The sequence below is a fragment of the Osmerus mordax genome, chromosome 17 (genome assembly GCF_038355195.1).
Source record: "Osmerus mordax isolate fOsmMor3 chromosome 17, fOsmMor3.pri, whole genome shotgun sequence".
NCBI lineage: Eukaryota > Metazoa > Chordata > Actinopteri > Osmeriformes > Osmeridae > Osmerus > Osmerus mordax.
In genome coordinates, this window is record NC_090066.1 from 8964657 (window position 1) to 8976688 (window position 12032).

Sequence of the window (12032 nt, forward strand, 5' to 3'; positions counted from 1 at the left end):
CTTGCAGAGAGCGAAGAAAGCTTTTTTTTCCGGGAGAACTTGCAGATGGATTGGTGATAACGGCAAGAAGAAAAGTTTGCAGATACCTGTACCTAAAGTGGTAAGTGAATTTTACCAACTTCTGTCCGTGGATTGTTCAATGTGTATACCCCTGTAACACGTTTTCATGTTTCATCTTGGTTCTGAAGTTTTGTGAGTTTTGCATGGATTTCAAGGATAGAACTTTGACCTGTCTCATCATCACATTGGGAATAAAGTCTAAACAATGACGATAAGAACATACACACAGAGACACAGGACTGGCTTTGTTTGAATACGTCACGAACAGAGGGAATCGGGGAACTCCCAGTGAAAACAAGAGCTTGTCCTCAAAGATGTTAGACGTTGTAGGAAGCCTTGTTAAGGGACTCTCTCTTGGCTTGTAAACCCCTCCACAATAACTAGAGCCTGAGACCTGCCCAAGTCTAACCCACGTCTGGGGTGGTAAAAAACTTGCCCGGAGTCTGGATGAGAAACAGTCTGTGTGCGGGGATGTGGGGTGCAGCAGGGCCGCTGAGAGGAGAGGGTGGTTGAGTGTGGTAGGGGGCAGCCATCCAGAAGACTGTAGGTGATTCTGAAATGTTGGCTTCAGAGGAGGAGAGATACTCGACTTGAAGAAACAAGTCCTTTTTTTTCATTTTTCGGAGACAGAGAATAATTAATAGAATGGATGGCATGGACTGGTCTTGTTCAAATGTTATTGAGAAGGAGAGGACAAAAGAGTCATTGTTTTGGGCTACCATTCCACCAAGCTCCCATCTGACAGGGAAGCAACCGAAATGGGGCAGAGGTATGCAAATGAAAGGAAAGAATCTTTCTAGATAAGGAAATCGACAACTCCTTCGCAAGTCACAAGCTCCAAACCACTTTCCCATCCCCTTCATACTCTAAAGCCGGGGGTTTATTTTTTTCTGGCAGATGACAGCAAACCGCAACCGATCTAATTGAGTGCAGGGACTAGATATTGCCTTGGTGGGATCCAAGCATGACACACCACTGGATAGAAGACGCCTTTCTGGTGACATCTGCAGAAGTGGCCCTGAGACAGACAGACAGACAAGCAGGCGGATCACAGGCGCCTGCCCTCCACCTCCTCCTCCCGTCCTCTCCTCTGCCCTTCACAGGCAGATGAACAGATCTGCGTCACGTAGACCTGTCCCAGCCGTCCTGGGCTGGAGCTACAGGGCTGGGCATCCCAGTAGGTGGATGGGAGAGGTTGGGGAAAGGTCAGGGCAGAGACACCCTTCCCTTCATCCGTTGCCTCCAAATGGTAATGGGGTCAGGCTGGGGGATGCAGTTATTCGAGGAATGCGAGTTCTGTGGCTTTAGGTTTTGAAAGCATCTCTATTTGTGGTTGCCTGACTGTGGGGAGTATGGGGTGTGGAGAGAAAAGAGAGGGAGAGAGCACAATATGACTTTGTGCTTGACCTCAGCAGGATAGGTGAGTGTGCACCAAGACCCTCTCCCCGGTCCCCTATAAGTAGGCCAGTAAAACTGGAGCTTCTGTCCGTCCAGCGTCCAGAGGAAGGAGGGTGAATGCTGCATTCTTCCCCTCACAATTCAAATAGGCCAGGGCCTAGGTAGAGCCACGGGGAGGGAGGACAAGGATGCGGGTCAAAGGTGAAGGGTGGCTCTGAGGAGCCAGGCAGAGAGAGAGTGAGTTTGAGAGAGAGAGAGAGAGAGAGAGAGAGAGAGAGAGAGAGAGAGAGAGAGAGAGAGAGAGAGTGTGTGTGAGAGTGTGAGAGAGAGAGAGAGAGAGAGAGAGAGAGAGAGAGAGAGAGAGAGAGAGAGAGAGAGAGAGAGAGAGAGAGAGAGAGAGAGAGAGAGAGAGAGAGAGAGAGAGAGAGAGGAGAAAGAGAGAGCAGAAAGAGGGAGAGGTGAAAAGACGCGAGAGGAGATTGAGTGTGCGCAAGAAGGAGATAGGGACAAAGAGAGGAGGGCGAGAGGAAGAAAGAGCATTTGAGAAAGGGATAAGGGGACAGAGAGAAAGCACCCCCCCCCCCCCACTCCCAGCAGGAGCGAGCACCGTCACAGCTTCGTCCTCCCAAACTGTTCCGTCATCTCGGCTTAGTCATTTTTCCAAGACTTCCGCCCCTCCTCAGGCAAATCACATGACTTGCCTGAGGATCTCATTCATACGGGTGCATCTTGAGCCTGTGGCACAAAGACCGTACAGGAGGCATCGCCCACTGATGGAGAGGGGTCTGAGGTGGCCGGCAAAGGAGGAGGGGTAACAGTACTTGCCTTTGTGAGGAGGATTGTTTTCAAAGGGAGAGGCAGGGGGTGTGGGGGGGAGGCAGGGGGGCGAGGGGAGGGGGGTGAAGTTTTAAGATTAAAAGCGGACATTTGTTTTGTGTATGTTGCCCTCTGCCAAAACGCAGCAATTTTCTATGAATCTAAAACAGCTTTCCTGGCTCATTCCCCATATACCTCTTGCTGCCAGGAAAAGCCTTTTTTTTACCTGTTTATATGCAGGTAAAGTAGACTTTTGCAGAGTGGAATCATATGAGGTATTTTTTCCTTCCAAACGTGAATGCGTTATATAAAGGTAAGCGTGGCGACGGCAACAACGACAGGAAGAAGACTTGTGCGACCCATTGAAGTGTGTCGAATCCAAATTGCTTTGGAGTCCGCCTGGTATCACTGCAAACAGGACCTCTTACAAAACTGAAGGAATTTCACTAGTTTGTTGCATTCTGGGAAAATACTCCCATGATTCCCTTGGGAGATAATCTTTCTAATATATGAACAGAACCCCTGACAGGAACCTTGCTCTGGGTCATCATACCTGCAACTGCACTGATGATTGATGCCCATTCACAATAAGTGATAATTAACCTATAATGTACCAGTTTGTCAGCTGTTAACATGACCTTAGCAGTTAAGCTGCTACTCTAAGTAAAAGTCACTGATCCACAAAAATAGAACATTTTGTAAATTGGAATCTTGGTCAGAGTAAACATAGCCACTTGTGAGTCAGAATCAAGTACACAGGGAACCCCTAGTACTAGTCTACAGCCAGATGCTAGCCAAGACTGTTAAAATGCATGCACGCAGGCTTTCCCAACGCAAGTACATTCAGTCATTCCTCATTTGGGATATTGGCCCTGTTTGAAGAACGCTGCCCTGTTTGAAAACCTTGGAGGCCGTCCATAATGTTAGCTAAACATTTGGAAACGCACGGCGAGCTAATCCTTAAACGTTCGTACTTCTCCTTACGTCCAGTGTCTCCATAACTTTCAGACAGAGAAGATAAACAAGGAGTTTGGGGTAGCTTTAGCTTCCAGACTGACTGAAATTAACTCCCCTTGCCACCACACCCCATCCCTCCAAAAAAAAGAAAAAAAAAAGAATCAAGACCAGGTTTTTTTGTGGAGTGGACTGAAAAATTGCCGTCCACTCCACTCCTCTCCATAGCCAACCTTCTGCGGAGGGAGAGAGAGCACGTGAGAACATCTTCCTTCACTGAAGGGGAGACAACAGGAAGAGAGACAAACAGTTGCGGTGAGCATTCCATTCCCCGGCGTTACTTCGACGGACCACTTGACCACTTGAAATATCGACAATCCGCTCCTGCTGTCTGGTAGAAGGACACGTCTTAGCTCTTCACAATTAATAACAGGGGGTTGTTGAACATTCGTATTTTAAAGAAGAGAACTTGCCCAACACACGATGTGGAGCAGTTACACGAGTCCTTGAGGACTTTCTGCTGAGCTAGACCGTGCAGCAGGGCCAAAGCCTCATCAGAGCGCTAAGGTATCTCTCCAACTGGGATCCAGGGCAGGAGAGGAATGTTTCCTATAAACAGACCCAGACTCACACAGACAGACAGGCGAACGGACAGACCAGTCACTGGAGCTGCTTTGACCAGCGGACGTGCTGCTGATGTTCAGGCGTACAAGCTGTATCTTCTTATAGTCTTCCAACACCTACTACTACACTGTATGAAACTGCCCTCAGTTTGGGCTAGATTTCGTATGGTATTTGAAGCCTGCTTCCAGGTGAGTGTGAGTGTCTCTGAGAGCATCAACACCCAGTGCAGGAAAGCTCACGTTGTTCCTCGTGAAGATCTGCTGTGTGAGAATCGTCCCTCTGGGGGGGGGGGGGGGTCCTGCGCCCGGGTCAGTCCACGTGTGCGCTGACGCCGGACTCCGCTCGCCATCATGGCCGCAGGAGCGGAGCGGGGTAGGAGAGGGGAGTGAAGCTCACAATCACTCTGCTTTCTCTTAGGGGGGCTGGGCGGGGGCGGGGGGCTAGGGACAGTGAGAGAGCGCAGTCTAAAGGCCAACTGTGGCCCGGAGTCACTGCGTCAACCAACCAACCAGCGCACACCTGTCCCTGGATGTCATTCCGCATCATATGGGGTGACGCAGTCATGGCGGCGGCCCGACTTCCTCAAAGTGGAAAAGCATCAACCTTGATTCTAACACATCCGGGCTGAGCTTGCAACCTTGGGAGAGAAACTACGAAGGATCAAAACCTTTTCTAAAAAAGTGTCCGTCTTTTCTCCGTTTACTGTATATCTCCAATGGACACCAGCAGTGTAGCGGAAACATCTCACTGCCTCTGGTGACTAAAAAGATCCGAGCTTTACTCAGCTGAACTCAAACATTTTAATGACGTGTCCCTCAATTGCCTGTCGGAGATGTGGGGGGGTGTGTGTGTGTGTGTGTGTGGGGGGGGGGGGGGGACAGGCATTGGGGGATGGGAAACGCACACACTCATACCGTCCCTCACAGACATCACAGACTCGCTCTCCTCCACCTCCTCCAGCGGTGAAGTATTCCTGGATCTGTGTGGCTGCTGTAGAGTGCTGCTTGGGCGCCACCTTCTTGCCACCGTTAGCTTCTCTCTGAATCCCCCCCCCCCCTCCTCCTCCTCCTCCTTTCTCTCCCTCTCTCTTCTCCCTCTCAGTCTCTCTCCCCCCACACCCTCTCCGGCTCTGTGTCTCTCAACTAACACACAAGCACACATGCGCACGCACACTGGGGCAGGGGCATCTTCGGGGGGGCCCGGCCTCTCATAAGTCTCCCCCCTCTGCCTCCGAACCGGCAAAAGGCAGAGAGACAGCATGCAGCAAACTTTCCCATCCCTCTCGCTCCAGCCTCTGCCGGTCGCTCTGCTGCGCTGCCTCTATAACAGGCTCCGGGTCAGCCTCTTACACCAGATCTACTAGAGGAGCTGCTTCAGAGCAGCCAGCAGCACACCTGGAGCAGAGCTCATCACACAACACCGACTCTGGATCCCCTCTTTGACTTTTTAGACTTTTGCTCGACTTTGTTGGAAAAGGAAAACTGTTGAGGCCAGAAGTGAGTGCTGTTTGGAGATAAGGGGCAAATAAGCAAAAAGAAATAGGAGGACTTTGGGATCTCATTTCTGAGGGGATTTTTTTCCCCTTCCTCACATCTCACAAACTCATTGTGTTTGAGTTGTTTTCAAGCAGGGAGGAATCACCTGGATTGACCTAGACGGCTTTTTGTTTGTTTGTTTGTTTGTGTTTTCCCAGCCTGGAAAATTTTGGGGAGAGTTTCTCTCTGTTTTAGAAAAGTCTGAGGACATCACTGACCAGAGTTCTTTTTTAACTGGACAGACACAGCTTTGGGAAAGTAAGTTCCCTTCTAGTATTCTCTCCTTTGAGCTGGTTCATTTCAGCTGAGTTTGGGGCTTTGTTGTGGCAAATTGGACTTGGTGGAATTCCTGTTTCGCTCTGAAACATGCTGGACTGGTTTGAGTTCATTAAGTGCAGTAGTCAGACAGTACGTTCTGGCTCTACTTAATCTGTCTGCAAGACAAATGTGGATTATTAAAAACAAGCCAATTATTTATTCTTCATTTTTATCTACTTGTACTGCCTATTAATAATTATTTAAAACTAATATATTTAAAATGAAAAAAACATTGAATTGATTGAATACAAAATATTATTCATGCTAAATTGTACGTGAACATTTGGTGTTGCACATACATGTTGCACATTTCTAAAACATGTTTCACTGTTTTTTTTTTCCACAGAGAACTTGTTCCAAAATGTTTTGCTCAAGGAGAGTTCTACAACAGTGGTGCTTCGCTGTGTTCTTATTGTGTTCGCCTGTGCCACACTACGGAAGACCAATTGATGCCTTGAGCAACAGAATGTAAGTCATCTTTTTTTCGATTTCAATGATACTGTAATTAATGAATCCATTCAAAATTAAAAGGAGAAGCTGTGAAGTGGAAGCCTCGAGACTGGGGAAGGACTGTTCTAAGAAACTCTTTTTAGATGTGGAAGAAATTACGATGGCAAATTATCATCTATTTCTTTCGTTTATTATTTTGATTTATTATTTATGTTTATTTATGTTCAAGTAGTGTTCGGTGGTGGGGGGAGCGGGTGTGTTGCCTCTAATAGGCTGGAAAATGTGCTCATTTGTGAAACGTGCTGGCAGCTGTTTTGATAGTCTTCGCCCACCTGCATGTTTACTTAAAGAGAGGAGGGTGGAGGTGTGGGGGGGGGGGGGGTGGGCGCGAGCCCTTAGTGTGATAAAGCGCTGTGGAGTCTGAAGCCCTTACCCCCCTCCATTCTCTCTCCCCCGCTAGTTCCCAAGCGCTCGTAACTGTTCAGGACGTTTCAGCCCCCCTCCGCTGCAACAAATACTACACCTCCACACACACACACACATACCCCTGGGCCCAGCTTGGCTGGGGGTTCTGGACCACCGGCTAAATACAGTAATGGCCTTGTTTGTTTCCCCAATCTTCACACCTTCGCTAGTGTGACCAATCCCCCCCCCCCCCCCCCCCCCCCCCCACCACCACTTGGCACTTTGTTATCCATCGCTGTCCGTCAGGGATAAAGAAGAGTCTTAGAGAGGGGGTTTGGGGGGTTGGGGGGGTGGGGGGGTAATGCTGATGCACGGCTAGGCGGCGGACCAAGCAAAACCTGGCACTCCTGGTGAAGTATATTATGCCTAGCAGAGTAAACGCTCTTTCAAGTCCTGAAGCCCACACGGGCCAGCATGCTAAACATGCACTGAGGGCTTTTCCCTTTGGTAAGATAATATCCCTCCCTACCATGCTTTTTCGTTTTTTTCCTGCGTGTGTCCTCACTGCCAGGGGTGCACTTTGGTTGAATCGCGTTTTAATGAAGCCATAGAGAGCCACTGTGAGAGGATGTGGGCAGGGGTGCTAAAGGTGGTCAATATTTCTGCCCGACGGGGCATCCCTGGAATACTGACATCTGTGAGGCTTTGTCCCCCCCCCCCCCCCCCGTGTTAATATCATCACACTAAAGGCTTTTAGAGAGAGCCGAGCGAACTAAATCAGTATCGGGAAACTCACAGGGATTCCATCTGAACTGCATTTGGCTGCAGCGGCGTGAGTCTTGAACCAGACTCTGCAGAAGGAAAAGGGGGGGAAAAAAAGCCTTCAAAAAGTTATTAAAGCCATGCCTTAGTGTGTCCTCCCAGCAGGATAGGACCTTTACAGTATGTGGGGGAGAGTGAACAGGCTGATAATGGAGTCCTGCAGGTCTAGAGTACAATACAGGGGCCTTTTATGCATGTGGCAAGGTGTGAGGTCTCTGCCTATGTAGGATTAGGTTCATCCCTGAAGCTGCCGTTTTTGATATGGAAAATGAATCTCTGCCAGTTGAATTCTACATAAGGGGTGCCACAACCTTGTTGAGGTTGACCCGAGTTTGAGTAAACCCTTAACCCATGACGGATGTGTATCAACATGAGCGTATTATCCCAATAAACATGAAAGAGGGTGCTGAGGGCATGGGAACGGGCATGGAAATGTGCAAGGCACTGAGCAATCGATAGCCCTGGGAGGCAAAGCAGGGTTTCACCTGACTCACGGCCAGCGGCTGTGATAGGGCTTCAACCAGCCAGCGCAAGGAATTGACATGCCTGGTGGTTCAGCGGTAAACACAGAACACACTCCTTCTTTCTCTTTTTCTCTCACCCTCTTTTTTCCCCCCCACCCGTCGCACAGAGAAACAATTAACATCAGGTAGGCCAAGAAGGGGGTCTGTTGGACGCGTGCCACGTCTGGATGTATTGAGCCTATTCTTCTTCTTTTTTTTTTCACCACTTCTTGCGTCTTTCCTTTCTCTAGTTGTGCCTTGGGGAGTGTTTGATGTGAGCGTATTAAAAGTAAAAACAGAGACGGATTGGTTTTCAAAGACGGTACACTCACGTTGATTTTTCAGTCCTGAGAATTACAGGAAATATCTGTATGCATATAAACAAAGCCACTTTCAAACGCTTGCTCTGTATGGGAGGCAAATTCTTACCCGGATATTATTTCATTGGAGAAGAAAATATACTTCTGCTCTATAATCTTGGAAGAGCTTGAGAAATTGATAAATTATATAACCAGTTGTTCTTCATCTAATGTTAATCTGCTCTAAGAAAAATAATTGAAAGGATAGTTTTTCGTTCTGTTTGCAAATTCTTAAAATGACAATTCATTTCCGTTCCTAGTGTTGTGTAAAATTTTCACAAATACCGGGAGAGGAGGGTCAAACACTGCCAGTTCACAGCCATTCTTTTCATTGAGTCTTGGTCAATTTGTAATTTCAGCAAAATAAAAAAGCCCAAGTAAGAAATATCTTCATAAATCACTAACAGCTGATCCAACAGTTGACAAAGTTCCCCACAAGCAAGACTCAAAAAAAGCTTTACTCGTTGTCTAAAAAAGCCATTCAACCCCGTCGACTCTTTGAGTGGCCTCAACGTCAGTGTCTCACCCAAACTTTACCGATGTTCTGCTAAGACGCTCTGGGCCAAAAGCTGTTCAGCAGCAGTGTCCCGTCAGCGCTGATGCTCCCATCCAGCAAGACAGAGAACCCTGCAGCATCAGGGCCCCAGGTAGTAAGACACTACGTCAAGCAGAGCAGCAGAGCCCTGGCTGCTACCCTGCCATTCACATCGTTTCGGATAAGTGAACAGACGGCTCTTGCGGGAGACGAATGTCTATTCAGAAGCATTGCTTCCGTTCAGGTACCCAGAATGAATGGGACCGGACTTGGGAGATATAGCCGGACTAATATCTGAGTGGTTGCCTGCTATATTCATTTTTTTTAAGCCATACACTTTTTTGAAATTATAATATAGACATTCCTTTCTTTTTACCCTATCTCTTTTGTTTATTTTTGAATGATGAGGAGCTGGTTCTGAGCTTCAGTAGGAATAAATTTTACTTGTGGAATGAATTACATCAATAAATGTCATAAATACTGAATATTAAAAAGAAAGTACAGATGTAAGTTTACTTTCCCTCTGCAACACAAATGCCAGTCTGACAGATAGACTTATTTAGTGGATGTTGGGAAGGGAAAATCTGGGTTTTTTTCTAATGGAAGGAAAACTCATCTCAAAACTTTTGGCAGAATGCAATCTTATGTATCAGTTTAACAAGCTTGGAAAGGGCCATATTCTCTCCATTATGAATCATGTCACAGGGATAGCCAATGATTTCAGCAGTACAGAAACGGAGTCTTGACCAAATTGCAATGTTGTACAAACCAAGACAATCAAACGAAAACAATTCCTTACCTTGTCAATCAAGGCGCAATGCTGACGAAGGCTCCCATTTTACTTCTTGACATCCTCCTCACATGAAAGGCAAAAAAGGACCACATTAAAGTCAGTAAACTGTACACACAAGCCACCTCAGCCCACCCTAAAACATATCTTAACCATAAGTGCTACCCGAGAAACACTTGAAACATCCAACATTTGTTCACTCATACTGCCCTCTACAGGCGACAGGGCGCGTGAACATGTCAGCTGGGATTAAAAGCGTCGACGTAGTCCACTCAAATGAACCTTTACTTTAGCATGTTAAATCCCTGATCAAATCCCTGATCAAATCTAACATAGATATAAATCTGACATTTTTGGTTGTTTACTGGTATCCTAATATGTAGTAGAGGCATATTAGGTGGACGACATTTGCAAGCTGCTGATTGTGACATGCAGTGCAAAGCTGTAGTAAACCAAGATTCCCTCTGGATCCACCCTGAACCGTGCTTGCTTTTAAGATCACTGACACACTTGACTGAGGTCAAGGAAAATGGAACTCATTAAGTGACCTCGAAAACAAAGATCCTCGATGAGCCTTGTATGCGCATCATTCTGACACCATATCTCCCGTTTTCCCTCTCGTCTTCCAGGAAACGCTCGGTGACCCACGCCCAGCTGATGCACGACAAGAGCCGGACGCTGCAGGACTTCAAGCGCCGCATGTGGCTCCAGACGCTGCTGGACGAGGTCCACACGGCCGAGATCCGCGACCTGCCCGTCCGAACGGGGGTCAGCAGCGGCGCCGGTGTGGGTCTCCCGGGGGGGGTGAGCGTGAGCCTGGGCACGACCGGGGGGACCCTCCACACCAAGCCACCCGGGGCCACCAAGAACATCCCCATCAGCTTCCGCCTGGAGGAGGAGGAGGGGACCAACCTGCCCCAGGAGACCAACAAGTCCCAGACGTACAAGGACGGCGTGCTGAAGGCCGCCGGCAAGAAGAAGAAAAAAGGGAGGTCCGGCAAGAGGCGGGAGGGCGAGAAGAGGAAAAGGCGGGCGCGCTCGCTGGGCTGGGCGGTGGAAGACGAGCCCGGAAGCGGCTACCACCTGGAGTGGCGGCCTTTCTTCGGCCTACAGGGGGCGCTGCACTAAAACACTGTCAGTCTCTGACAAAGGTGAGGAGCTGCAAATTGTTATTTCCCACCATGCCCTAACCTGCATGTGAAAATGTTACCCGAGGCCAACTCATTTTAAGCTTAGTTGGTGAAAAATAAATATCTCTCTGCTGTATACACACACATCACAGGCTCCTGTGCAAATTAAATTCATATAAATAAACACACTTGCTGCATACATTTCCATACCTCCCACCTTGCTGTTTCTTTGTTGAAACCAAGAGCCATTTGATGTTAAATTGAGTTTTTTTCCTTATTGAAACATGTAGGATTTGCATAATTGCAAACATGTGTTCCTGTTACACACACTGTTAATCTACACACACACAGGGAATACACTTCTACTATAAATGGAGTTTCTATTTCAGGGCCTGTCTATAATTAACTGTATGTTTTGGGAATGCATAGATAATAACTAATATATTTTTCTATTTCTGTTTCTTGTCTTACAGAAACCTAAGGACATTTCAAATGGACACCTAAATACTCATGTTGCAGTATTCTGTAATAGTGATTGTTTGGAAAGTAATAGGGAAATATTTATTGTCTGTAAATATTCTAAACACACCAGAATAGTGATAATGATGACAATAAAAAAATAATGATGAAACATTATTCAATGCTCTGTGGGACAACAGATTTTGATCATTGTGAATCCTTCCTTTTTTTTGTTAGGACTATGCCAATTATACATGTCAGATTTGCGGTAATTTATTTTGTTTGAATGGTGTATTTATTTTGTAAATGTACCGAGGTGCTGCTGACCTTCTATATTTTTGTACCATAATGCACTTTAGATATATAAATATAAATATATATACAAGTAATTTTGTTCATTGACTTTTCTTGTGGTTGATTGAAATGAAGAAAAACGTTGGTCACCCCTCTGTGTTATTTCTCCCACTCCGCCGTATGTCCTTTGTGTCTCGTTTCTCCCCTGCTGACCCGGATGGCCCTCGTGTCGCCCACAAACACAGTCCATGTGACTCAACAGGGTCATTGGCTCTTTGTACATTTGTGCTTCAACCCCCCCCCCCCCCCCCCCCCCCCCTCTGTCCCTCACCACCCCACACTGTTCCCCCGGAATCCATGTTCCTTTCTCATGGCCTGCTTTTGCTTCTGATTGACAAAAAAAGTTCACTCTGTACATAAACTGAACACTCAACGACTCAATATTGTTGTTTGTCACCTGCACTGAGAGAACACCCTATACTGAATGGATTAAACATTTGACAGTATCCCTACTCGGTGTTGTGAGTCTTTGATGTGTCCAACCCCCCCCCCCCCACACCCCCACCCCCCTTACCCCACC

The 12032-nt window shown here is 47.3% G+C and overlaps 1 protein-coding gene across 1 annotated transcript; it reads left to right on the forward strand.

Annotated features, from left to right (window-relative positions):
* Positions 1 to 5625: 5625 nt before the first annotated feature.
* On the forward strand, positions 5626 to 11506 carry pthlha (parathyroid hormone-like hormone a). Its single transcript, XM_067254692.1, has 4 exons — positions 5626 to 5645; positions 6052 to 6173; positions 10199 to 10720; positions 11173 to 11506. The coding sequence occupies exons 2-3, from the start codon at positions 6067 to 6069 to the stop codon at positions 10695 to 10697; spliced, it is 606 nt and encodes a 201-aa protein (XP_067110793.1). The 5' UTR covers positions 5626 to 5645; positions 6052 to 6066; the 3' UTR covers positions 10698 to 10720; positions 11173 to 11506.
* The last annotated feature ends 526 nt before the right edge of the window (positions 11507 to 12032 follow it).